This window comes from Haliaeetus leucocephalus, unplaced genomic scaffold (assembly GCF_000737465.1).
Source record: "Haliaeetus leucocephalus isolate CR32 unplaced genomic scaffold, Haliaeetus_leucocephalus-4.0 Scaffold417, whole genome shotgun sequence".
NCBI classification, from domain to species: Eukaryota; Metazoa; Chordata; class Aves; order Accipitriformes; family Accipitridae; genus Haliaeetus; species Haliaeetus leucocephalus.
In genome coordinates, this window is record NW_010972853.1 from 1171800 (window position 1) to 1196373 (window position 24574).

Here is a 24574-nt window from a genome sequence, read left to right on the forward strand (position 1 = left end):
AAATAAAATGTACTGTCTGCACCGCTTGCATCCCATTTAAGACCATCATTTCTCTTTGTCAGAGCTGTCACAAAACCCCATGCAGTAAATGACAAGCCAACTCCAAAGCACTGCACCTAGTAAAAATTTAATATAATAAAACAAATTGAAAACGGCAACATTATTTTAACCATTCACAATTAAAGTGGAAAAATTATAAGGCAGCCATTCATGGAATGATTTTGTGTACAAATGGTTTGGAAAAAGAGACATTAAAATTACAGTTCCGTACATGGAGTCAGGTAAACAGCAATGACCACGCAATGTTTTTCCCTGGAAAGCCAAGGCTGCTAAGAGATGTAATAAAAGGATGGTAAGGAAGGAGGAAAAAAAAAAAAAGATGATGATTTATTTTATAAGAAGTTTGAGGTGAACAGGAATCTGAAATTCATCATAAACTTTCCCACCATACCGCAACCACTCCTCCTCCTCCCCCCCCGCCCCCAAAAAATAAAAATACACTTCCCTCCTCTTCTTCCCAAGTCCCAGCACAAAATGGGAAGGAAGAAGCTGCAACATTTATTCCACAGCATCTCTCTCTTATTCTGCATAGAGCTGATACCACATGGACACATCTGCTACTGTCAAAAGCTCCTTGAAGGCTCTGAACTAGTTCCTAAACACACACATTCATTTTCCTGTGTCTCTTGGATAACATTAGCCTTTTCCACCTGGAAACGGTTCTTTAAAGTCAACAGTGGGTTTCTGTGTTTAACACAGGCCATCTGACATGCCACAACTATCAAAAATTCCTATCTTGGTGTGACAGCTCTGCCATCCTCACCTAAGTTAATGTCAGTGCAGCTTCTGCATCTGTCATCAGGTGCTGAAAAAGAAATATTTCCCTTCTTTATACAAGGAACAATAAAAGAATTAGAACAGTAGGGGAAGTACCTGAACACACCAGGATCAATGGAAACAGCTTTAGTCCAATTCCTATCACCAATTAAGAAATCATTACCTGAAAAAACAGCTCATGAGAAGATTATAGATTTCCAAGAGGGATTGACAGAAGGAAAGGGACAACATGCCTGGCACTTGGTTAAAGCGTTACCTGCTAGACCTGCTGCCACCTTCCTCACAATAGAAACACAGGGAGGGATGGTTATTACAGAGAGAGTAAGAGGAATTTGTTTGCACCAAGGTCCCCTGAGGAGCAGAAAATGATACCAGATGGCCCTGACTACATGCAGTGCTTGGATTTACTGTGACAGATGGGAGATAGGTAAAAAAAGGGTCTATGATAAAATGGACCATTTTAACTCATTAAAATACTCTGCTTCAAGAAAATAATCCTCCATGTGGAACTAACAATTTGGGAAGGTTTGATAATTTAAAATTTTATATTCTCCTTACCACATAACCAAAAGCTTCCTTAGTCACTGCAGTTTCAGCTACAGAATTGAAAATAAAAGTGCAAACAGAGATAAGAGGCAGCCAAAAGAAAATGCTGTTACTGCTTCTAAATGGGTGGGTGGGAATCACAAAAGTTTTCTATCTCTTAACCAAGTGCCAAAATGAAAAGTACATGTTATCAGAATTTCTGTGCCAATTTTAGGTTGCCAATGTTTTCATTTAAAATCCCTCACCTGCTGCTATAATTTGGCCTCTATAGTTCATGAATCATTAAACTGAGTATTACCATTTCTGGTGGCTGCCCCAGAAACTGGAAACATGATCCAAGGGACAGGAGAAAAGACAGACAACAAGACCTCTCAGCAGTGGCACCTCTTACAATTAATAAACCAGAGGTTATGTCAGCAGTGAAAAGGCTGGCTGCCACATCCTCATCAATACACGCTGAGCCATATAAGAAGGTACTATCCACACGCTGCAACACTGGAACAAAAGGCATGAAATGGGACCCTACCTACATACCTCCCTAAACCGTTTTTATTGTTATATGCAAAATGAGGCTGAAGTGGAACACAGTCAGGATGCCAGCTTAACTAGTGGGGTGGGGTGCGCATGCAAGTGACAGATGATAGTTTAAAGAAAAAAAAAACCAAACTTGCTTACATTTTGTAAAACAGTATCTGGTGCTGCACTTAAGCTATCTCCTGCTTCTGCTGCAGATCTTGCAAACTCTCCAGCTTTTGGAAACAGTTATGTGGAAAGATTAAATAAGGTAAAACAGTGAGATAATATATCAAGGAAGAAGGTAATTAAGAGGAAATCAGGAAGAACACTGGAAGCTCTGGTGTTAAACATCCCTGTGTATCATTCGCATGTATCAGTAATCTGTATCACTGAACTTTTTAAACAGGTAACTTACTAGTTGCACATGTATGTTGTAAAAAACAAAAAAGCTTTAAGAACGTGCAGGAGAGGATCTCATCCATGTCAGTAATTTTGCAGTGACTTTTCAGAACAGAAATTAACTTTTGAAGATCTAATGTCAAAAATGCTTGTTTAGGCCTGATACACTAATTCTGAAAATACTGTCTTGTGGGAAAAGATGATTTCTAATAATTTTGCATTGATTTTACATAGTAAAACACACAAATGAACAAGCACTCCTGGGGATCAGTACTAGGTTCAATCCTGGGATACACCTGTATGGTTACAAAGCCAACAAAGCAATCACTAGTCCAAGAGCCAGGCCATGCCCATTATTGAACCAGCAGACAAACAGGACAATGACAAAAACAAAGAATTTAAACTACATGGGCCATTGTGCTTCCTAAGTAATAAATGGCATGAAAAACAGACACACTCATTCAAATGGAAACAAGAAGCACTTCAGTTAGGAAGATATTTCAATCCTTGAAAATCCATTTCAAACGAAAAAAATCAAAAGAAAAATATATTTGGCAATGTTATCTTTAAAAAGTGCAGACAGAGTATACCTTAAAAAAGGGTACGGCATTAAAAAGTTTTCCTCTAAAGAAAGAATTTTGTGTTGAGTCTGTGCACATCAAGCATTCCTGACTTTTCAATGCACTAGTTATTACAATATATTTTGCATAAAAGAAATGGTGCCTGACAAGAGAAGGCTTTGCCTTGGAAAGGGAGGGATCTTTTATCACTCTTCTGCAGTGAGAGGCATCAGCAGTTGGCAATAAGTCTTCCAGTGGATTCACCAAAACTAACACTTGTCAGTAAGAGGCAAATGCAAAGCAAAATGCATAACAGTTACACTGGGAACCCACCAGGTTGGTTTTTTGTTTGTTGGGGTTTTTTGTTCAGAACTGCTTTAGAAACACTTTGTACTCTATCTGCAGCATAAATATTTAACTAAACATCTTGTTTTGCTAGCATTAATACCTTCTTTTTAAAGAAAAAATCTCCCACACCCCCACTGATTTCAGCAGTTCAGACTTTTGAAAACGAGCTAGTAAAGTTCTCTGGTCCCTCAACAGCTGTCACAATCAGATTTCTACTCCTCAGAGCCCCAAACAGCTCAATTTCAAGGGATACTACGGGTATCTCTCTCAACAGTAGCAGTAGTGTAATCACAGTACCCAATACCTAATTCCTGCTAACATTTTTGGTGCCTGTGCTTTACTGACTCAGCAGAAGACCATCTCCCAAGAAATACTGTCTTTTAAAAACTTATTAACAACTGCATAAACAATCAAAACACTATCCTCCTTGCTTCTATCCTTTGTCTTAAATAATAGAATACACAGCAAAATTCATTTGCACTTTCTTAACCAGCTGATTACCTACTCTAATCCTACACTTTGTCTACATCATTTCTTTCCCATCAGTGACACTTCTGTGACAATAGCAGTGTTGTCCAGAGTTCCAAGTATAGCCCACTTTTGCAATACAATTAGTGACAAACATCACAAGGACCAGTCGCGTTGTCAGGACAACATAGAACCAACACGGGAGAGCCTCCTTCTTCATTACTAAGACTTCAACGTCTCACAAGGCAGCCATCCTTTGTTTTTGCTCTCAGCTGTGAAAGCTGAATTGCAGGATACTTTGGTGATTGCAACTTCGTGAGTCGCTATGTTCTTCCCCGCTCACCTTTCTTCAACTCCAAATTCCATCTTCCCTGAGAATAGGGCCAGAAGAAACAATTAAAATAGCACATGTCTTCAGAAAAGAAAGTTACACAGAATTTATGTCCGGCTGCCAAAGTACATTTTGCTACACTAAAAACTTTCCCAGTATTCCTCATTTTGCAATCAAGGTTCCCTCTGAACTCCATAAAGTGGATGGGATGGATGATGGGTAAGAGACAATGATAAAAGGAGCAGCCGACATTTACTGCTCACGTCAGATCGAGGAGAACGGTGAAATTCGAGCATTTAGTGATGGTGTCCGATGGACAAAACTAGAGGAATAAGGCATCCTAATACTAGGGCTGCCACCTCCAGACGACTGAGTCCTTTTCCTCCAGTTGATTCAGGTTTGTGGCTATGAGCAATTCCTCCTACTTCTGGGAGGACATGAACTGTGGCAACATAAAGAAAAGTCCCAGCAGAAAACAACATAGCAACTCCGGTGGCATTGACTTCCGAGAGGGCTTCTTTGCTGCTCTGAAATGGAAAAAAAAAACCAGAAAGAGAAAAAAAATAAGGATAAGTACAAGTTCTTCAATCAATAATAAAAAAATTCTGTAAGTGTCCAGACACAGTAAAATTTCTATCAGCTCTCATTCTCTCACAATGACAATGGTTTAATGTGTTGTTTTGTATCTTGCACCTTATGTGTAGCAACTGGCATTCTAAAGTTGATGTGGGGGGCAGAAAGACACCTCTCATCCTAGTTAGTTCACTTCAGACTTCTAGGAACCCTTACAGAAGAAAAAAGTCACAGTCTGTGCAGAAGCATCTTGTTTGACCATCTCACAGCAACATATAAAATGTCAAAATGACAAAATGTACTTTGAAAAAAAAATGAAGTTTAGATTGCAAAGCCACAAATTTTAGGAAGGACACTCAAGACTGACTTTTTTTTTTTTTCTTTCTCCATTTTTCTAAACAAAGAGTTCAAATGAGATGTTAGCCTTTAAATATCTGGTCCTCTGCTGGTCAGAGCAAGATTTGCTAGATTAAAGTTCCCAACCATCACTCATTTAATATTTCATTTGTACGTACAAGTAAACACCCAAAACTTTTCCAGAATTTCCATGCAAAAAACTTCATAAAGAAATGCATCTTCTGGATCAAAACTGAGCACCTCTTCACATTCATACTAGGATTAAGATCATGCTACACATCATTAAACATAATGAAATGCAAACCCACTCCTATCAGTTACAAAAATGCTTCTTGAACAATTTCCAGCTCAAGTGTGATGTTAGTTCTCTGGTACACTTTCAGGTTATTTTTCCAAAGAGCGGAGATACATCTTCTGCTCTGAACTATACAACCACTGTGACAGCCCTTATGCCTTATCAATTCTCTGTTCCCTCTGAAGTGCAAAATGCAAAACCAACTCTTAGTGAGCCTGCATCAAGAGAATGCTCAAACAGCATTCTCATTTCTGTTTACAAATGCAACCCTTTCTGCTGTCTCCTGTACTGCAGTATCAAATATAACTCCTTTCCAGTAAGTAAAGGGATTAGCCCAGATGATTTACTCAATATTTCCTCTCATGCCTTGAATTTCATGACATCCCATGTTAGATTCTTTACAACACAACACCATAGTGTGTCACCAGCATGGCCTACAGCAGTTAGACATACAGGAATGTATTTTCATAGGAAATGCTATGAGAAGCAGAAACATTTAATTTGGGCAGAAATGTTAAACTCATGCAGTAGCCCATTTCACAGGCCGTTTGTTGTATAGAGCCAAGACAAGACTATACTTTATGAAGTATGAGAGGCCAAAAAGGCTATTCCAGCTGAGGATTCAACTTCTGACACAGTGTGAAAAAGACTTTGAGCATATAGGACCAAGAATACAAGTTTATTGTTCTAAGCAGGGAGCAGCAGAAAGGACAAAAGACAGAAATCAGCCTTCTAAAAAAAACTATACAAAACTCTATAGAGGAGTTATATCACTGGTTCTGATGAAAAACACGTTATTTTTTGTTTCACACATTCATGTTGCTACCTTTTATCCACTTTTTTAAAATCTTCATTCTGCTAAATTTTTCAAGCAGTTTGGAACTATGTTCTGTGAAACTCGTATGATATTCCTTTCCCCAAACTCCACCACTAAGCTACATTTTGGGCAGAACAAAATCACAGACCTACCTTACTTAGCCCTAAGTATGTCACCATCGACATAACAGGTGCTGCTAATGCAAAGACCAGCAAGTGTTTTCTAATTCGATTCCGTTCCAGCCCAGCGTGCATCAGGAAGGAAACCAGGCCAAAGGCAGCTGGTGCCTGCAAAAAACAATATTCACCAGTAATACAATACCTTCTAAAATTCCCTGAAATCTGAGATAAAGTTGAAATACGAGTTACTACGCTGAAATGCACTGAATTGGAAGATATTCAGTGAGAGCACTGGTGTGTTGCAGTTAAGCCAAATCAATAGAATTCTGCAGACTGCCCTACCTTAATAACAGTACCTAACAGAAACTCATGTTCTGGCTATCAGAGTACACATATTTGTGTAGTCATTGTAAATATCAAAATGTTCTTTCTGACTTGAGTCATTGCGATAATCCCTAAGTCTCCATTAACTTATGTAATTTCTTTTTTTGTCCTGATGCTACTACACATCCTTAGATAGACAGTTTCTTTATCTACAGCAGAAATATTCTACAATTAAGATGGAGGGGGAAAAAATTCCCAAAGACAGACAACTGTCAGCCTCCACATGAACAAAGACTTAAGAGCTCTTTTGATTAGTTCATCATTCAGTTTCATTTCTGTTCCCACTGGGAAGCAAACAAATACTTGCTTCTTCTCCCTCTGCTGGCATCTAGTTTCTTATCTACAAGGCATAGCTGTCCTACTACTCACAGCATTTACTACATTTTTGCTCACATAAAGACAATAGCGGTCTACCCCGTTTTTAAGATTTTGACGTTTTTGAGATAAGACTAACTAAAATAGATTGAGCATTTTTTTTATACACAGAATCTTTTTTTTTTTTAAACCTAGAAGGAGGAAACCATGAGTGAAGGAAAGAAAGAGGAGAAAGACAAAAGCATCAATTGATCAGGATGACAAGACTAGAAAAATAAAAAAGACACCAGAGAAGAAATACATTTCTCTTTCAAAACCAAGTATTTCTTGATAATCTTTCACAGGAGAAATTTTCCTCTTCTAAAATTGTACAATTTCAGAAGTCGGTTAATTTGAACATTAAGAATAATAAAAGCAAGTTTCACTCGGCAATATCCGTAAACCAAGCTTCATAACAAGACGTGACATTGACATTGCCACCTTTGAAGCGGGCTACGTAAACCACAATTTCTTCTATGAACAGTGAAGAAAAGACACATTAGATCTGGATTTCCTAACATTTTGAACATGCAATTATGCAAGCAAGATTTTGGATGAGTGTAGACTAACTACTGTAATATATGCATGTGCTACCATAAGTCAAATATGCTTCTGCACACATACGTTCAGAACCTATATAGCTAATAGATATCTTTGCACAAACATTAAGGAAAAAAGATCTTACCATCTTCACGAGCCCTTGTTTGCTTGTTACCATCAGAAAAACATTTAAAATTTTTTCCTGCAGAAATGGCATATGACTGATGTGGAAGCTACTACAATAATAGAGTTAACCAGAAGTTGTAATTTAATACTCTGATATCAAGTAGTTTCAAAATACTAACCCTTTAAACACCAAACCCCTTTATAACAAATATCCTTCCCATTTTCTTAAGAACATCACAGAACCAAGAAACTGTTGTAATCAGTGTAAAACTGCTTTTCCTCCTTGAATACACTAGCATATACTTCTATGCTTTAGCCTCTAGAACTTCTCCAAATACATCACTTACAGCAGTAAGAATCTTGGGGGCTTTTTGTTCGTTTTTTAAAAAAAACCCACAACACCACACTAGCTTCAGAAAAAGTCAGTGTGAAGCTGCCACACTTCTTCCTGAGCTATTCTATCCCTACTTTTGGGAGACTTTTCCCAACTGTTGCAATGAAGGTAGGCAGTAGGCAGTCAGAATTCTCTCATTTATACCCCATTCAAACTTAGCATCCATCATTTGCTATTCTGTCATAAATCATACCAGTGCTTTTTGGTTCTTGAAGCTGTACTACTAACCTGTTCGTTGCAATGGCAATGACATTTCCATATTACAACACTAAGGAAACTTAAGATCTTTAGTAATTTCTGTATGCTTTAACAGTCTTTTGAAGAACAAATAAGATTTTTTGGATGATGACTTACCTTGTGCAACATAATCGCAACAAACACTATCAACTGGACACTAGTCTGAGAAGTAGAAGCTGCTGCACCCAATGCAACACCATCAGCTGAAACAGGAGTGCAAATTCATGGATTATTCCTCCACATTAGTTCCAGCTTTCCCACCCCCTCAATGGCTGACAGTACAAAACGCTGATTTGAGAAGTCCTGCTACTCAAAATGCCATTAACAATACCAACTCAACACATGATTCACTTCCCTTTTTTTGTTAAGCCACAACAGTTTCAGGAGATCAGACAACCCTCAACAGGAGCTGTCTCATATTTCCCAAGACAATAAAAACCATACTGAGAATCTACTCAGTATTGACACATTCTGACAAATTAGAACCAGGTAAGAAGTTTAGTTATTTTAGTCTTCTGTAGCACAAGTGGCTTCTGGTCTTAATTTAAAAATCTCCTTTAGATTCTAAGCATTAAAAGAATTTTAATTACTACCCTTTAAATGAATTTCCATATACAAATACTATTGTAAATACTATTTTTTTACCATTTAACATAAATATATTTTCTAAATGAAATAGGAAATGGATACTATATTAATCCTTAATATATAGACACTTCATTTAGTGAAGAAATATCTTTTTAATCAATATCTTATGACTTGTCTAGACAATAACCTTCAGCAGGAGAGATTAAAAAGCATCATATTTATACCACACATATATAATGAATTACAACATGAACATGGGTTGACTGCAACTCATGCATAACTTTTTCAGTCCTTGCAAGTCAGCCCAAATATGTTTCAATCAAATCTTTGCACTCCACCCTATAATGTCCTTTTTTCCACAAGATTTTTTTTTAAACTTAATATTTTTTTAAAAACACAGGTCAACTGACAAACAAACCCAAAGGTGTTTCATACTACATATCAAACGTGTTAACATGTATTGAAATGTAGCAGCTAAGGCAGCCAGCAAAGGAATTGAAGAAGCAGAGAGTGAGCATCACACAACTCTTCAGATGGGAAAAATAAAGGAATAATAAAAGAGTGAAAATACTGTACCCAAATAAAACACCATGGAACATTATGAGCACTGGAGTATGTTTTCCCAGTAAGTTAGTTTTAGGGCAGATCCTTAGTTCTCCCTGCCTTTTTTTTTTAAATAAAAAGCCAACTTCAAAAACAAAACTCAAGTGTTTCTATCACATCTAAAGATGAGCCACGCAGTAATGGAAGTCCTTGACAAGTACTAACAATAGGTCTCACATTACCTGCGGCATGGACTACTAGTCCCAGTGTTGTGGTGATTTTGGAGTTGCCTGATCTTGCAGCTTCTGGATCTGAAACGGTCATGAGGAAAGTTAGAATAAAGAGAACAAATACATAAATTATGCTGAAAGAAAAATGTTAAGTATCACTGCACATCTCTCTACCAGCTGCTTGGGCAGTTATATTCAAAGCTACCAGCTTTTGTATTTCTGCATTGGACTTACTGTAAAATAGGCTGATACCCAATACCTTCCAATCACCTGAAGTTCTGCCAAAAAACAAGTGACAGAATCACAGACAATTCTTTGCAATTTACAGGATCATTGATATAGGCAGTAGCAGTTGTTTTTCTTAACCTCCTGAAACCAAATGTTAAAGTTCTGTGCTACCAAGGGGAAGAAAAGCTAGTTTTGCATCCCCAGAATCCAGAGCTGCTCCAAGAGTCAGGATGATTTTTCGCTACATAGCCCAATGTTGGCATTTTCCTTCAGGTGAGTCTGGGGCAGCCTCTGTTGCACTGATCCTCTAGCAATTCCTAGGAAGCTGTAAGCTCTACTTGTCAGGGCAGCAGTTGCAAAGATTTCCCTCCAACGTTATACACCACAGAGAAGAAAAGCAGCCAGTGCTGCTTGAGATCCAGTGTTTTGACTGTAATTGTTTGACAACTACTCTGAGGACATTTGCAGCTTAGCTCATTGCACAACAGGGCAATATCCACCACTACACAGCTGGCAGTGAAACTATTACAAAGAATCACTGCAATGAACAGGGCAGGTAAGTCCTACACAAGTATAGAAACATCTTATTATTCAACTGCTTAATTCCAAACAGTTGAACAGCTGTTATTTAATTATACTAGCGGTCAGTAAGCTGACTGCAGGCACGCTTACACAGCTACTTTAGTTAAGTCTGCACTGCTGCCAAAACCCGAAGTCCAGTCCTGTTCCTTTCCTCCTGCCTGTCTCTCCACCCTCCAGTCTCTCTCTTCACGCACAGGCGCCCAGGTAGTTGCCCACTCAGTCAGATCAGGGAAGCGAGCTGGCTAAAAACTAATGTATTCTCTTCAGTCAGATTGATCTTCTGAATCAAGTGGAGCCTATTTGAGCAGTTAATTGCATAAGCTGCATTTGGATGACTGTGATGGTATACTCATATCAAATAGGAGGAGATATTCACAAAAATCATTTCTTTTAAATTTGTTTTGAATTGACCAGAACTAAACACACTCAAAGACAGTCACATTTGATTTCATACCTCCACTCTGGCCTACAGAATTCTTCTAGTTTAGACAGTAAAATCTAGCCACTAGGAAGATAACAAAACTACCAGACATTGGTTCAAATGAGAAGAGTGTTTTCCTTCAGTGGCTTTAAAAAACACTGTAAAAACACTACTACATTTCCTGTGACAGAGGTACAGGCTAGATAAAACTTTACTTAATATCCTATTTTATAGTATTTATCTCTAACACAGATCATAGTCTATTTTCTCCTGGTATTTGCTCTGACCAGAGACATACAAAAGGGTCATAATCTGTACAAACCAAGGATTCTCCTGGCAGATGCTCACCTGCGTTCCCTTATCTTCACTGCCACTATTTCCTTTGAAAAGCTCTGAAAATGAGCTAGCCGTGGCTGTGGTTCCATTTACGTTTCTCCAGGAGCACAAAGGTAACATAACCCCTGCACTGGCCTCCCATCTGTCCTACCACACTAGCCCCACACAAGCCTTTGCACATCTGCACTGTGAACTGCCAAGGATCCAGCCACAACATATCACCCCTCCTTTATGTGTGTGTGTATTTCACTTTTCCTTCAAGATCAATTCCTTAATTTTTGAGGGCCAAATTCTACCATCAGAGGAAATTATGTAAGAGAAAATGTGCAGCCGAAGGCAATAAAATACCTCTTCAGATGACAAAACACCTTTGGTGCATTTCAAGCTACAGTCTGAGCATGAAGCCACGGGCAGTAAACAAAGGCAACTGCAGGCATTTTTAGAGTCTTGCAACGAAGCTGAGAAATCTTGGGACTAAACAGGAAGTATTTTGAAGTAAGTGAGGCTCCAGACTAGCACGGGAGTCCAGCTGTGCAGTTATAGTAAAGGACCAGAGCTTACATATAGTCATTTCTGCATTCTTAATTCGGATAACTTTTTGTTCTTTGCAAATGTTACCTACATGTATGACAATTAAGTAGGAAAAACAAACAAAGGTAAGACTAACCTTAATTGTTTTGGAAAGCCAAAGAAATCCCCTATGGGTGTTACTGTAAAACAGACAATAACTCAAGTGTCAAGACACCCTCCAACCCCACACCAGATGTGCTCACACAGTTATTTCATGTTAGCAAAGCAAGCTCTCAAATTATGCTGAATTCCAGGACAGATTTCCAGCACAAACATTTACAAACATAAAGCAAAGTCTGTGTGAAAAGCACCTACTGAAACTCTGGACATGACTGGTCAAATTAAATCCCAGTAGCATTCAAAAAAATTGCAACTTGCTAATTAAGACTAATTAGCAAGTCTAATGGAAGTGAATCCTTACTTACCATCTGTAGAGTGCACATGAGAGCTGCCTATCTGATCCACCAACAGCATGAAGACAAAGCCGAGGACAAGGGATACACCAATGTAGGCATGCAACCTGGAATGGTCATGGCCATACTCATGTACAACCGGGATTTCTGCTACCTTCTCAGACTCAATCACATGCTGCATCTCACTCGCCGGGTGATGCTTCCCTGTGGCAGGCAAGCAAACAGATTAGGAGACAGGGGACTAAATAAACATGGCATTGTCACTTTTCTCCTCCTTTGCTGACAGCATTCCTCGTGCTTTCTTGGACAATACACAGAAGTCCTTGTTTAACGTCTTTCTTAGACCATTTTATTAGGGAAGCACACATTTGCTTGGTTGGTCTCTCCTCATACATCTTCAGTGTGGAAAAGCAAAGAAAACGTTAATATTTTATAAGCCAAGCTACTTTGTTTAAATATTGCATTTTACATACAATTTGATTGATCAAAATTGCTGAGTAATTCCTTTTTCAACTTAAGTTGCCAATTTTGTCAGTATTCAGAGATACTGTCAAGCAGTTACGTCATAATCTTCATTTAAGTGAGAAAATACAGGATAAGGAGATAAAATAGGTTCCATCCACTAAGAGACCTAATATAATCTTTAAGAAGATTAACTTTATATCTCAAAGCATCAGTCTCTAGTGAAACAAGTTAGCATTGATATGGACTAGAACAGTTAAGTCAGCACACTGTCCTACAAATGTCAGTACCATCCTAGAAACCCAAAGTCTAAGCCCTGGGGTTGAACATTGTGTGGTTGTTTCCTTTCCCTACACAAGCTTTAATTCCATGCCCCCCCTCAAACATTTACTTTGTCTCACTGAGCTGCCCTGAAATTAGGTGAGCTCCAGATGACTCTCAGAATGGGAAAGATGATGGCTGGGCAGGTTTTTAATTAAGTTTCCATGGTATAAAATGCTTTATTTGGTGCACAGTTCATAATTTAAAAACATCTTCAAGTATTTCATAGGTTAGTAAAAGTGACAAATGTCTCTACCTAAAACGACTTTTAGAAAGCAGAGATATAACATAACTACCAACTTTTACAGGTCGTCGTTTGCCCAGCATGTGTGATCTTTACAAGCAGATACTCACCACACACAAAATTCCCACCAATTTCAACAGAAACTACATCAGTCTCACTCTGAATTTACACACGCTTAAAGACAAAGGAGAAGGTTTTTCTGGCACATGCATTTAACATTTCCAGTAGTCTTTGGCCTAGCGGCTCCCAAGATAAATCCATGAGATCCTCCAACCTTGCTCATGACCACAAGAAATTACTGCTTCTGCAATCCCATCTGACACAGAGGGCAAACAATATCCAGAAGTACATAGCTTTTTTCAGTATTGGCCAGCAAAGATTGGCAAGAATTACCTTAGTACATATATGTGAAAGAGACTTAATAAAGGGTTTTTTTTAGCAAAATTCTAGGTATCGTTTCCAGCTGATCTAAGCAAAGAATCATGTCTAAGCCTTCTTCTGTCAACAGCATACAGAAATACACTGTTAGAAAGGTACAAGCAAAGATCAGGAATAGGTAATTTTTAATTAAGTTCCAAACTACCATATAGAACACAGTAAACATTTGACCTCTTGGTTTCAGACTCTGTGCTCACCTGAATCATATATGCTTTCTTTTTCTTTTTTCATATTTCCCCTTATACCCCCTGGCAGAGACAAGACATCAGGTTAGAAAGCCCTTTGGGTGATGCAGAAGAGGCATTTAACGCTCCTTGGCATACTTGTTACTATAAATAGTTGTACTTCCACAGCAGGTAAGGCACTTTACACACAGGAAGTATTACTCAAGTGCTTCCAATGGAAGAACAGACACAGCAAGTCTACTTCCACATCTGATACCTCAAGCTAAGTCAGATGTTTGAGTTGCATGCTATACTCCAAAGCCCTGAACTACCTACCGTTCAGTACAAGTTGCCTCCATTCCAGAACAGGGTCTTACAACAATGCTTACAACCACGTTTGGCAGGTTCAATTAATATTTGTAAATCTCTTTAACGTTCTGCTAAGAAAATATTTCTTCTTCTATGCTTCTCTGCTAGACCCAATGATGGTATCACAATCTCTAATTGTAATTATCTTCATAAAGCCTTCTGTCCTTTCCTTACACTTACAGAGTGTAGTTACACAAGGAACGTTCCTGTATTTACACAGGAACTCAAGAGAAATTTGTTTTTTGAATAGGAAATTAAGAAAAAAGAGAACCCATTTGCAAATCTCCAGTGCCCTAGAGAACATATGCACCACAGTCCAATACAAGGAAGCAGGTGAAACATTAATTTCTACTCCCTCACAAAGCAACAGTGAGCACTATATTACAAACTATGACCATGAAGAAAGCAACAGGTAGCACTATAATATAAACTATGAACATGAAGAGGTCTCTGTCATGTTCAAATGCTTGATCAGGCACTATATTTTCTCTTAAGACCTGACTTGATCTTCAGATCTGCACCTGGGGAGGAATAACCCCAGGTACGTACATGTGGGGGGCCAACAATCAAAAAAGCAGCTTTGCAGAAAGGACCTCAGGGTCCTTGTGGACACAAAGTTTACCATGAGCCAGCAGTGTGCCCTGTGGCAAAAAAAGAAAGGCTAACCAAGTGCTGGGGTGCACTAAGAAGAGTGCTGCCAGCAGGTCAAGAAAGGTGATCCTTGCACTCTACTCAGCACCAGTGAGGCCACACCTGGAGTGCTGGGTCCAGCTCTAGACTCCCCAGTAGAAGAGAGACATGGACATAGTGGAGAGGCATGAAAATGACTACAGGACTGGAGCACCTCTCCTATAAGAAAAGGCTGAGAAAGCTGGGACTGTTCAGCCTGGAGAAGAAAAGGCTCAGGGGGATCTTATCAATGTATATAAATACCTGATGGGAGGGTGTAAAGACAACAGAGCCTTATGTATTAACTACTTGTTCCTATCTATCATTTTTAATTCTTCCTGAAGTTTGGAATGACCTACCTGACCTTGTCCACCAGCTGAACTCACCCTCTTTTCTGAAAAAGATTTCCTCCAAAGTGACTTGAAACAATAACATGCACAAAGCCCTCCTTGGTTCCACTTCGTATTTCTTGCTATTTCACAGGACAGCAATGCTTTGATGACAATACTACATAGAACAACACTGACTAAGCAAGAAGTTTCCATCAGGAATTCTTAAAAATCTTTACTAGAAACAATATTACTGATTAATTTTTATCACATTTAACAGTAAGAGGACTAACAGGCCTAGCATACAGCACTTAAGAGAAACTAGGATATTGACTAGATTTTTTCTTTGGTCTAACAGCAAACAATGTTTTCTCAGTATGAGAATAGACAAGGTTTTTGGAGAAGTCATCATTCAGCATCGGAAAGCTTTTTTACTTCAGAACAGCTGATTCATTCTGCTTGACTCAAGGTAAGGATATTAATGTCTGAATTTATTATAATAATTACAGTTCAACACAGTGTATCTCTCCTGTTTGAATCTTGCATTTTTAAAGTTCACTCTACATAATTTTTTTTTTTTTAAAGTGAAAAGGCAACTTTCATGCACCTAATTTTATAAAAAAGAGAATGGCAACAAACAAAACAGAGGACAGCACACATTAGGGCTTTCCCAACATCTGTGGCTTAAGTGACAAAAGTACAACTTCTGTCATTTTGGGGAGGTCTTTCGGCTGGCAACTACTCTTCAGGAGTTTTAGATATTCACAGCAAAAACTTGACTTACTCAAGTCATCTTCTCGCTGGAGTATTCATACATCTTGGATGAGACACAATTGTACACCCATCCCACTGTACAAAAAGTTGGCACAACACCATTACTACAGACAAAGCACATCAGAATAGGCTTGGTAGCCCTTGAAAGATTTCACAAACGTATCTTTGCCAAACAAGATTGGTCAATGAAATAACCACACAAGATTGTTGCCGTCTATATTAAAAAGTTAACTTTGCTTCAGATCATTTCAAGCCATAAAACATAGTGGGTGACTTGGGGCAATGTTTCTGACAGCAGTTATGCAGTTTCACCGCTTAAAATAAAGGAAGGTCGCCAAAGGAATTTTATTTGCTGGTAATACTCAAACCAAGGTTTCACTACACACATACATAGGTTTATGATCAAATAATAGTCTGAATCATGATATGCTATTTGTTCTCAGCCTACAAGGTCAAAAATTCAAAGTTATTTATTCTGTTGCCTGTGGGAAAATACAGAAGTAATAGTAAATTACTTTTGTATCAATGACAAACACCTGTTTTGATAACAAACAACCAGTCTCAGAGTTATATGACACTTGGAACTGGGAAAACAAAGATCTCTCTTTTATGTTCCCTTAGGCACATTTCTAGGTTTAACTATGTAAATGGGAGAATTTAAAAAAAAAAAAATAAAAATGCACTGACAGCTGTTCTCAGAATCTTAAGCTTAACTTTGAATATCCTGCTTTTTTAAGAAAAATATTAGAAATATTTTTTGCAGTTAAATCTATAATTTCCGTGAATTTTTCCTCTTTGCAATACAAAAAATTCTTTACAGTCAGACTAGCTTTAGACATGATACTGTGAGTTAAGAATTGAGTCTGAATTCATTCACAGAGCAAATTCTTTTTCCTAGGTAGATACTTCTGATATTACTACTGCAGTAATAGGAAGTGCCTTTTTTCTCTCCGCATACTGAACTTCACATTGTAGAGCACATAGCTCTAAACAGCAGGCTGTAGATTTCATATGTGAACAGTATGCCCCATGCAGTGGAAAAAAAAATTAAAAAATGTAAACGTTCACAGCAATTCTATTTACTGCTAGCCATATCATTACAAGAAAAATTCAGTCTACTTAGAATTACAATTAAATGGAGAGCAAACCCACAACTACAGCTCATTAGAGACATCCTACATTACAGTGCACAAATTACAGTACAGTATAAAAGCATAATCAGACGTTCTTTCACTTCCTGATAGAGGATAATTTTATATATTATCTTCTGTTTACTTTAAGCAGAACAACATAAATTTAGTGGAAACTAAATGAGGATAAATTAAGCATATTACTAAAAAGAAATTTAAAACGGTGTAGAAACAAGAAAAAAAGTAGTAGTACAAGAAAAGCAAAGTATTACAACTACCTCTCAATCCCAGATTAGCAACAATGGTACATCAGACACTCACAAAGTAGCCTCAACTTTATAGTGCTTTCTCCTGTGACCACTAATTTGTTGCTGTTTACCTTCAGAAAAATTTCTGATTCTGAGCATACTGGAAAAAATCTCATACATGCAATGGTAATGTAATAGCACAAGACTCCAAGCTAAAGCAAGATTTAAAGTGCACTCCAAACAGAGGTAATGAGACCTGACCATTTAAAATGATGTCATAACCTCAAATTGAGGTTTACTAAGACTTTGGGGTATAAGATGTGCTCCACACTCACGTCCCTACAAGACACATAATTGCTGTTAGCTTTGAGCTATTCATTAGAGGCTATGAGGTTTTGAAGACCGTCGACAGCATACTAGAGCTGGATGCTGGAGCGTGGAACCGTGCGCAGATATCTACTGGTAGTGGACACCACCACCCAAGAAAGCAATGCCTCCTATTCTGTGAGTTAGCCCTATATAACCATACTTTGATATACTTGGCTGAAAATTAACTTAATTCCAAGATGCTCTTCAGCTTCAAAGGAGGATATTTTTATGAGGGCAAGTATGTATAGATCTATAAAACACCTCCTGCAATTGCTTTAATGAGAAGCAATCTAAACTACAAAAAGCAACAGCAAATATTCCACAGTTTCATTCTCTGCCAAAGGCATCCTTACACCTCCTTTGAAGTTCCAGTGAAAGTTAAACTTCAACTCTCCCCAGAATAAGGAAACTACACATGACCTGGCATAAAAGGCTGTGGTTCCATGAACAGTACAGTACCTGGACCTGCAAATGACTGGATCACTCAGCAAGAGTCATCGATCCACAACCTGACCACATCCCTCTGTCGAATCGCCATAAACATGCAATATCATCCCCATGACAGTTTTTGATTCCATGCCAGCTTTGTGTCCTGCTGCCGTGAAACCCTTCCACCAATCTCATGTTAAAAGCCCTAGAAACAAGACCCAGTATATTATAACACCATCACCTAAGTTATCTTGAAAAAGGCCATCTGGGTTCGGTTCTTACCCTCCAAGATGTCTTCATAAAGTGCATGTACTCCTTCTGGCACAATGACAGCCAAGGCAGTTCCACACAGCAGCCCAGCACCCAGAACAGTCACCAACTTTAATCTCTCCTGCAAGCAAGTACAAAACAAGTATCATCTTTAAGAATGAAAATGCTTTCTTCACTCTCCCTCATTAACAGAAGTTGAGGCAGGCGGCAGGGGAAGAATGATCCACAAAACCTCTTGCTGATTTTTATTCAAGAGCCCCAGTTGCATAATCCTATATTTCTAATGATTAACTTTCTGAAAAGTGAACCTATCCAGTGTCCAATGCAATCAACTAAAGTAGGAAATGAAAGTTAAACATGACCTGTTTGACTGGTAACATCAGAGAAGAAATGAAACACAGCATACTTGAAATAGCAAAAATTGCTATATTTGGGACTAATGATTATTGGGGGTCTAATTCATCCTCTAGGGCCTCAAACTATAAGGCCTGCAGAGACAAAGAAAAGTTGAAAGTGCCTGAATTGACGCATGTTTGCAACTATGTTTTATCTCCATTCTGGGTTTCTTTTCAAGTATCTCCTTCCTACTAGAAATCATACTTAAACATGCAAGTTCCCCAAAATCTCTGCTAGGTATGGCACACTGCAAGTTAAATTGCCTGTTCCACAAAAAAGCCAATCTAAATAATAAAAGAAAGCACAAGAAAGAAAAATAGATTACCAAAGCAAAAACAGAAAGACAAGAGAACCCATAATGTAAATGCATCTACAGGTACAAATACATCGGTCTGCATACGAGTGTAAACTGCTAAGTCAGCTATATTTATATAACAAAGAAAACAGCTAAGAAAAGTTTTAGGACTACAGAAGGAGAAAAGAAAGACTTTACAGGAAAAAGGCAGCAGAAGGTCTACTTTCACTTACAGGTTTAGAGACAGAAGAAATGAAGTTAAGCTGTTATAAGACTGTTACATGATAGATGAACTATATTTCAGTCTCTGAACCAAACAGCCACTCTTGTGCAGAAGCTTGTCCTTAAAACTGCCACATTTTAATGGCCTTCTATTTAATATGGTATCATCAAGGAACAGATTTTCTTTAAAAACATAAAACTGTGGATAAAAAAGGAATTTAAGAGAAAGATACTTCTTTTGTACTTGAAAGATCTGATGATGTGTTTGTTCCACATATTAAAAAAAAAAAAGGGTGCCAGGTGAAGTTTTAGAACTACAGTATCACAGCACTTGCACAATGTCAGGTAGCTAGAAAATATGGCAGAAGGGACCGAATCCCCCATATAGCTCCAAAACCAGAATTATAAAAAAAAATAAATATAATTTATAAAGGCTTACTCAAACGAAAGTTTCAATAAGGGACCTGCACCAAACTGATAATGGTGCTAATATACATTTTATGTCAGTCTTTTTTTCTTTTTAATCCAATTAGGAGATGCAGAAATACAGAACAGTGCTTATTGTTTTTACAATCATTTCTAAGCCTTCCAGTGCATTTTGAAAGGTGTTAAAGATTGTAAAGGTATTTAGGGCAATATAAAACGATCTTCTCCTCTCCATGTAATTACAGACCATGGCAATCCCCTTTCTCCTCTGCAAAGGTAGGTTTTAAAATAGATTTGTTACATTAAGTATTGCAAATTTGCAATTAAACCTTAAAAAAAATACATAAACAATGTTTTTATAGTAAAGTAGTTCAATTCATATTTCAGGAAGAATTTCTGCAACAAGATTAAAAAACACACACATGAGAGTTTATAAGTACTTGCTACTATTAGTAAGGGTTATCTTCCTAGTTGTATTCAAATTTGGGACAAAAAACTTACTCCCTCACCCCTCCCAAAGCAACTAAATTCTGTTTTACCAATATAAGAACAGTTTACTATTACGTTTTGCTTCCTTGTGACAACAACATTGACAGGTTAAAGTCAAAGCCAGGTACTGAAAATCCAATTATATAAACATCTAACAGACTCTAAAATATAACAGCTTGCAGAGGCTGTTTCTCATTGTTTCTGTAAGAGCCCTTACCATATCACATGTAGCCACCACAGGAGTTTAGATCCTCATAACAACTGTGTAGCATACATTTTGTGGCAGAACCATCATCATCTTCCGTGCACAATGAGATGTCTGGGTGCTACCAAAATACTAACATTAACTACTGAGGACCTGGAGACAGAGGTCAGTGTTTGACTAATGGGAAACCACTTGTTGCATATCCTTATTATGTCATCCATTCTCCTTCATGCACCACAGTGATACAAGTTGTTTAACCTCACTGAAATAGGCAACACTTGCATAGAAGAAATAGGAGGCTCTAGAGAGGTGCACCACTAGCTTTCTGAAAGCAAGCTGAATGTGACCATAAGGAAACAATTACAGCATCACTGGGGAAAATTCAAGTAGTAATATACAAGAGCTGAAAACACCTGTAAAGTTTCCACGAACATGCACTGTATACTGGCATATATAACAATTAGACTTGGTAAATTGTTATACAGTGGCAATCTACATGAAAAGACAATCTTCAACACCCACTGTTCATAAAGTCATTGTGCAAAAATATAGTATCTTACAAGGAAAAACAAGATTATTTTTATACTGCAGCACTATAATCTCTTTTACGTACATACATAAACACAGGGGAAAAAGCATGAAGTAATACTGGTTTATTACAACTCCAAATACAGAGTACCACTTGCTTTTATTTGGGCATCTGTGAGTTTTAAAGATCCATGAAAATAATACACACTAACAAATTACTGTTTTAAGAGAAGTCTCCACCTCCTTTTCAATACAAAATACCTAAGCATGGTGAATACAGCAATATAACAATTGAAGCCTACCGACAGGCAAAAATCATCTAGTTTTATCCAAGAAATCAAACCATTTCAGTTACACAAACACTTGTGTGTCTGTTGGTAAAAACAAGAGCAACACACTAAATAATGCTAAAAAATGCATGCGAAAAATCTTAAATTCCTCAAATTAGCAAACTGTTCCACTGCTCAGTATTTGGTTTAAGCCTGCATGGCATAGAAACACTTGCTTGGACCTATCAAAAACTCACACCTCCTTTCAGCAGCAAGCAGTCCCAGTCCAGTCAACACTGCCTGCCTGTCTTACACCAGCAAAACTTTCAAACTGCTAGAACTCGATTTTTTTTTAGTCTTTTGCGTTTAGACTACAACTTAAGATACAGCCTCAAGAACTGGTATAGTGTTGTTTCCAGCCAAAGTTAGCCCAACAGAGTACTGTAAATTAGGATTAAGCTGAAAGGGTACATCTGCAAACAGAAATAAAGTGACATTCTATTCAGTCTACCCTTTTATCACCAATGTTTAGTCATACCTGGCTTTGCTGGAGTTTTATACTTTCAAGAATATCCAAATCTAATTAAGAGTAGAAACTAGCATGAAATCAGAACACAACCAATAGGTTCCAGAGGAAAAAAACACATCTGAAGGAATGTATTAACACTAATGAATAACTTTTTTGTTCTCCAGCATCTGGGGAACAGCTCTACACACTATGTAAAGCATTCATTTTTGTTTTCTACTTAACCATTATAAGTGGCCAGTGGGAGGAGGCATTTTTCCTCACTAGGGCCACCTGCAAAACTTTCTGCAAACCACAGAATGCACAGTCCAATCAGACATTTCAGTTTGAAATTGTACTTTTTGCAGAGCCCTAAGCAATCATTTTAAACAAAACAATTCTATTTTCTAATTAGACACTTCCAGGATTAGCTAGTATTTGCACATAATTTGCAGAGATTCTGCTCCTCTTTTAAACCAGCATAGCATGTGGATCCTTAAAGTATCAAATTTAAATCAAGTGTAAAACTGAGTCAAGAATTTCTGAGAGTTTGATACCACAATAAACTTGACTGTGCATGTGTGTACTGTTGGTAAAATACTGCACACATAAAAGGCTAATAAGTATGTGATTACTGCTTATGCAGAGTGCTGGTTTCGGATCCACACCAGATCTGTATTTCTGCAGCTGTTGGTTTAGGTTTAGGAGCCCACAAATTCAACTATATAAATAAACCACATAAACACAGATCAAGAACTCTACCTTCAGACAACACTGAATATGAAGTCAGAGACAACAGGTGACTATCAAGCACACACACGTGGAAATGCAAAATTAAATAAGAGATAAAAATATTAGCATGCTAGGCAGCGTTCTCGGTGAATTTGCAAGAAAATCCTTTGTAGGCTTCAGGGCAAACGTGAGTTTTGAAGAGCAAGACAGTGGAAGCAGCAGCATTTTAAGACATATAAGGGAACATCCATCAAAGCATCAGATGAAGCACTGGCAAACTGGAACTGTGCTAATGTTTATGTAACGACTTCAGAATACATTGTCATGTTTCAATCCATTTGGGTGAACTGTAGTGTTAGCAAAATTAACAGCCTTTCCTTCCATGCTGCCCAGGGTCTACTGCTCCCAAAGCCTCTTACTAATAATGGGGCCAGAGAGATGCAACCAGTTCTGTGACTTGTAGGAAGAACAGGTCACATGTCTCTTCCAGCACTTTACTTTCCAAAAGCAGCACCGCTCCCAGTAGAAATGGGAAACTTCTGGTAAGAGGTTGCTACCGTCTTAGAACTAAACTCTCACTACACCACACCTCTACGCAACTGTCACCATTTAGAAAGAGAAAAACCCCTCAGGCATCAGAGGCTACTAGGAGACTTCCAGCGACTGTAACAACGATCATCACCTTAACAATAACTTCTTAGAAGCACTCAAATACCTCCACTTCTGAAATGCCAGTACCGCTTGGAAACTCATTCAGTCTATGAAAGTCTCCCTCTCCTGTAACAATCATAGAATGGTTTGGGTTGGAGGGGACCTTAAAGATCATCTAGTTCTAGTTCCAACCCTCCTGCCATGGGCAGGGACACCTTCCACTAGACCAGGTTGCTCAAAGCCCCCTCCAACCTGGCCTTGAACACTTCCAGGGGTGGGGCATTCACAACCTGTTCCAGTGCCTCACCACCCTCACAGTGGCAAACTTCTTCCTTACATCCAATCTAAATCTACCCTCTTCCAGTTTAAAGCCATTACCCCTTGTCCTAGCACAACAGGTGCTGCTAAAAAGTCCCTCTCCAGCTTTCTTGGAGGCCCCCTTTAGGTACTGGAAGGCTGCTGCTGTAAGGTCTCCCCTGAGCCTTCTCTTCTCCAGGCTGAACAACCCCAACTCTCTCAGCCTGTCTTCACAGGAGAGGTGCTCCAGCCCCCTGATCATCTTTGTGGCCCTGCTCTGGACTCGATCCAACAGGTCCACATCCTTCTTATGTTGGGGGCCCCAGAGCTGAACACAGTACTCCATGTGGGGTCTCATGAAAGCAGAATATCTTATGTATCCAAGATATTTTTCCAAAAGAATGCCTTGAGTTACGTGGACAGTGACATAACTTGAAGCTGCATTGTAATCAAACGGCTAAGGTTTAATTTTCAGCAGCACAAGCTGTGAACAAAATTGTGAACCAAACCACAGTCTTCTGAGGACATTCTTGGAATTGTTTTTAAAAGCCCTAAATTGAGTAGCCCATAGACACATAATAACAGTTAATCTCCGACTTTAGTAGTCTCTGACACAAGTTTCTAAGAATAACCGCGTCCAGTTCCTATCAAATCTTTCCCCTGCATGCTGAGGCTTTGCTTCATCTGTAGCTGAGACGCTGGGCTCAAGTCTGGCATATTTAAGTGACTTTTATACACACTGTAGAACAAGCATAATTTTACACTGCAATTTCGAATGAAAATTAATATCACATTCACAACTTCCTTAAAAATCTTTTGAAGTTACAACATCACCCCTAACAGCACTGCCATACTTGCAAGAGGACTGCCCTAACTCCTCCTGGAAGATCTCTCCCTCTAGCTTCTCCCTTAGCAACCAACCAGCACTTTGGCAAAGCTGTCTTACCTCGGAAAAATTAACTGCCAAGGGGATAATTCCTGCCACATAGCAGGCGACCAGCATGGCCAGAGACAGCAGGCAGATGGAGCGGAAGTCATCCATTTCGCTGCTTTCTGTCCGGTCCCTTAAAGTGAAATTCAACAGCAACTTTTCCACCTCGCCCCGCACGCCTTAACCCGTGCAGACACCGAGCTCCCAAGAAAGGTTTTCAGCCATGTCTCTCCCGCCCGGCGGCTCCGGCCGGCTCGGCCCACGGCGGCGGCCCCTCCGGGGCCCGGCGTGCGGCAGCCG

The 24574-nt window shown here is 38.6% G+C and overlaps 1 protein-coding gene across 4 annotated transcripts; it reads right to left on the bottom strand.

The window, feature by feature from the left end:
- Nucleotides 1–2460: 2460 nt before the first annotated feature.
- Nucleotides 2461–24540, bottom strand: SLC39A9 (solute carrier family 39, member 9). 4 transcript variants are annotated; one of them, XM_010574160.1, is made up of 7 exons: nt 24290–24540; nt 18341–18449; nt 12125–12316; nt 9575–9643; nt 8319–8404; nt 6200–6334; nt 2461–4532 (listed from the first exon to the last, which is right to left on the bottom strand). In XM_010574160.1, the coding sequence occupies exons 1-7, from the start codon at nt 24383–24385 to the stop codon at nt 4302–4304; spliced, it is 918 nt and encodes a 305-aa protein (XP_010572462.1). In that variant the 5' UTR covers nt 24386–24540; the 3' UTR covers nt 2461–4301. The 4 variants fall into 4 exon arrangements, with proteins under 4 accessions (XP_010572462.1, XP_010572464.1, XP_010572465.1 ...); XM_010574162.1 differs by lacking the exon at nt 24290–24540 and adding an exon at nt 13250–13313 and having other exon boundaries at nt 18341–18429; XM_010574163.1 differs by lacking the exons at nt 18341–18449; nt 24290–24540 and adding exons at nt 13250–13313; nt 15893–15957.
- Nucleotides 24541–24574: the final 34 nt, after the last annotated feature.